We start from the raw sequence: 4,339 nt of genomic DNA on the forward strand, positions 1-4,339 counted from the left end.
AGCCAGTGACACGTCACCCTACATGGATGAGGTCGAGATGATGAAGTTCATTAACAAAGAAGCCGCGAAACAAAGACGAGCCAAAGTCAACAGAATGGCTGGGGTCGTCTTTGGTCAACAAGCTCTTCGTTCTTACACGGCAGCCCAAAAGAAACAACGTCGGCGCGCTGGTCGTCATCCACCCATGAAAAAGAAGAAAAAACCCCGCCAACCAAAAACTTGCTTAACGCTGATGGAATTAGCGCAGGCCTTTCCCAACATTGCTCGGCAAGTATGCTTTCATCCAAAACAATCAACCTTCAATTCCTTAGTGGGATGGGTTCCTCGTAGCAAACAGAAAGTGGCTCAGTGGCTATAAAAGGACTTCCACGCACCCTTAGACGAGTATCTTCATCATGAGTAAAATTCAACGTCTCACGCTCATCAGCGATCCAACCGACGAGTTTCCAAAAAATGCCAACAACAGTTTCAAGGTCCGTCTGCCCGAACGTCTCATCTTGCCGGGCGAGGGATGGCATGCCTCGTTGATGTCTCTGACCGTCCCTGATCAAGGACAGAGCAATGCCGTCATTGCCACGGATCCTCATACCGAAGTCGTCAAATTTAGCGTCACGTACTTGACGCGCCAATGGACAGATACGGGCAACCCATCCACTTCAGGGTATCTACGTTACAGTCTTAAGCCCAAGGAGTATACTGTGGAATTAGAAGATATTATGAGTGCCCAGCTTTCTGTGACCTCTGGCAATGAGTTTTGGCGACGCGTGATGCAAGAAGTGCACAACATGACTATGCAAAAACTCATGTACGAAAAAGATTATGCCGAGACCTATGATGGAGATGACAAACCTATAGTCAGCTTAAAAAAGAATTGGATGCCCATGATGAGCTGGAAAGACAATGCCCTGATTTTGCATGCTGTGCCTGAAGGAGAGTTGTTCAACAACAACAAGACCAGAGCCACGAGCGCCTTTTCCCTGGATCTAGGGGTGGCAGAAACGTTTGGTTTCGTCGAAAAACCCAAAGGTTGGGCAGATCATAAATTGGGCCCCAATCTGCAATTTACCTGCCCTACAGTGACGTACGATAGCCGGACCTCGCCAAGCGGTGCCTCCTATCGCACACCGTTCAACTGGAATGGTGAGCATTATATCGGGACGCAACCGACTGATGTGAGCAATGAGGTGATGGATCTCATGTTTGTAGTGAAAAATAAGAGGCTTCATCTGTCTAGGATGGTGGAATGGCAGTTTAACAACCTGAATGCCTCCTTTGAAAAAGCAGTGGGGACCCGCAAACGCACGGTCATGGTGTACTCCGACCTGGTGGAATCCACCATCGTGGGTAGTGGCAAGTTTCCCCTATTGCGGGAAGTGCAATTGTTGAGAACCGGCGAGGGAGAAAGTACGGCGGAACCCCTGCACCATCAATGGATCAAAGTGCGAAGCAACCAATTGGATATCTTGGAAGTGGAGATTGCCAATACTGCTGGACCCCTGACCATTTTACCCCCAGGCAAAACTCTGGTGACGATAGGTCTCAAACAGCTATAAAAACCACCACGCACACCTGCGTGAAGACCATACAAAAACAGAACAGAGATGCGAGGAGGTAGTTTAACGCGCTACCACACACCCGTGGTGACGACCCAAGAAGGAAAAGGATTGGCGGAAGATTTGATCAAACTAGCCGGTCCTCTCATCGTGCAGCAAGCCCAAGCGGGACTCCAAGATATCCAACAAGGACTGAGTTTGGCTGACACCTTGTCGAATCGAGGAGAGCAAATTAAACGCGGCTTGAAACGCAAAGCCCCCGCTCTGGCCTGGACAGTGGGAAAAAACAAAGCCAATCGAACCGCTAAAAATACCTATAAAAGAGCCAGTCAACGCGTAAAGGATATTTTTGGACTGTGAATCATGGTACGCATTGGAGGATTTCTCAAAACGCAAAATCGTATTCGACTTCAGCGGGGCCCGAGGCCGGTTCATTTCACCCTATCAAAAGGGAGGGACGATCTTTGGCCAGTACCCGGAATCCGTACAGTGGGCGAGAACTATGGCCCGAGCGATTGCTCGAGCAAAGGCGCGAAAGAAGACCATGAAAGGGGGAACGATCTTTGGTCAGTACCCAGAGTCCGTACAGTGGGCGAGAACTATGGCCCGAGCGAATGCTCGAGCAAAGGCACGAAAGAAGACCATGGAAGGAGGAACGATTTTTGGCAAGTCCACCCGCATGCGAATGCGTAATCCCATGAGGTTTCCGTCAGCGACCTCAGAGAATGAGATGATAGAACGCTGGGTGAAGCAACGTATGAAAGGAGGAACTATCTTTGGCAAGTCCACGGGAATGCGCTATCCATGGATGATCCCCTCAACCTACCAGGAGGACCCAAATTGGTTGCTCACCATGGCTCGACGCGAAACGCTATAAAAAGGAAACGACGTTGATCGTCTTCACTCTCATAGTGGACTTAGGACTGACAAAAAAAAACATGTCGCTCAATTTGTTTGATGTCCCAGATGTGGATTACCGGTACGAAGCCTCCCGGGACGTGACGTTTCAACCTGCCTTAACGGGAATACAACCCATCACGTTTTCCATCCCGGCCTCGGAAGATTATTATGATCTCAACGAACTCCGTTTCCAAGTCAAAGTACGTCTGACTGATCCTGCTACTGGGTATCTAGGATTAAAAGCCGATTTGGCCGCTTCCGATGGTAACAATACCAGAAACACCTACTGCGTCAACAATTTTGCCCACTCTATCTTTCGAGATATTACCATGAGCATGAATGGCGTCCTCATGACTGAACAGAGCAATACCTACCATTACAGAGCCTACCTGGAAACCTTAGTAAATTACAACCGAGAAGAAGGAGCCACCAAGTTAGCCCCTCAAGGCTGGGTGAATCAACTCAATGTGATTGAAGAAATGGGAGCCACAGGTGCCAATTCCGATGTCCCTACTAATGCTGCTTGGAGTGGAAATACAGAATTGCGAGCCTTGACCAGCCGGTTGCTGAGCGAAAATTGGCACACCTTTATCATCCGTCCCCATTTACCACCCCTCAAGACGGGTAAATGTTTGGTGCCCGGTGTGCAGCTGGACTTTGAATTGTTCCTGAACCCCAACTCTGTCTACTTGATGGGTACTCCCAACAAAGGGACCTTGGTTGCCAAGAAATTTCCTGCCATTCATAATGATGACATCAAAGTCACCTTACTAATGCGAAAAGTGACCTTGAACGCGAGTGTCTATGTCAGACTGCAAAAAGAAAGACAACTTCGAAAAGAGATTGTGCGCTACCCAGTGGTTCGAAGTGAAATCCGCACCTTCTCCTTTGATGGAAGAACTACCCAGTGGGAACAAGACAATGTGTTTGTGGGTCGATTTCCCGATCGAGTGATAGTGGGGTTGCTGCATTCCAATGCCTTCAATGGAGACCTACAAAGATACGCCTTTGCCTTTGAAAAGTTTGGGGTCACCCAAGTACGACAGAGTTTGAATGGAGAAGAATATCCTTACAGAACCCTAGAACTAACAGGAGATCAAGCCTATGAAGATCTGCTGGGCTACGATCGCTTTCTACAAGCCATGGGTTCCTACAATGAAGACAAGATTCCCATGCTGTTGCCCAGTGATTGGGGACAGGGGAACAACTGCACGTTGTTCATGTTCAACAATGTGCCAAGCGGCAAAGCCGATGACCCTCAGTATCGCAACCCCCGTCAATCGGGCAATGTGCGACTGGTGATTGATTTCAGGGCCGCTGTCAATCACAACATCACTGTGTTGGTGTGGAGCGAGTATGAAAACGCGTACGAGATTAATCATCTGGGAGGTATAAAGTACAACATCAACGGCTGAACAGGTCTCAGAAGAAGCCAGCCATGGAGTTTGTGGCGCTCAGCGATACTGTGTTGCGGGCCTTGGCCTTAGACGATCCTCAATTACGACGCGTGTTTCATGGTGTGTACCCAGCGGATAAGCTACCCCCATCACCTCCCCAAACCGTCCGCGCGGCCTACATTGTCAACACGGATCCAGCGGGTAAACCCGGACAACATTGGTTGGGGATGTGGACGGAACAAAACAAGTGCGAAATCTTTGACAGTTATGGTCTACCCTTGCGCGTGTACAAAAATCCAGAGTTGCACAAGTGGTGGAGTCAATGGAAGTACCTAACCCGCAGTGACATTACCCTGCAAGCCATGGATAGTCAGACCTGTGGCCATTATGCATTATTTTTCCTGAAAGCCAGAGCGCAAGGACAGTCCTATAAGGACTTTTTGGCACGTTGGAGTACCGATAATTTAGTGTTGAATGATCAGAAAGTAG

General features: G+C 48.8%; 1 protein-coding gene across 1 annotated transcript; it reads left to right on the plus strand.

Annotated features, from left to right (window-relative positions):
• The first annotated feature begins 2,491 nt into the window (after positions 1 to 2,491).
• On the plus strand, positions 2,492 to 3,868 carry LOC140944817 (uncharacterized protein F54H12.2-like). Its single transcript, XM_073393921.1, has one exon. It carries the CDS (start codon positions 2,492 to 2,494, stop codon positions 3,866 to 3,868), a length of 1,377 nt encoding a protein of 458 aa, XP_073250022.1.
• Positions 3,869 to 4,339: the final 471 nt, after the last annotated feature.

This window comes from Porites lutea, chromosome 7, assembly GCF_958299795.1.
Source record: "Porites lutea chromosome 7, jaPorLute2.1, whole genome shotgun sequence".
Classification (NCBI taxonomy): Eukaryota; Metazoa; Cnidaria; class Anthozoa; order Scleractinia; family Poritidae; genus Porites; species Porites lutea.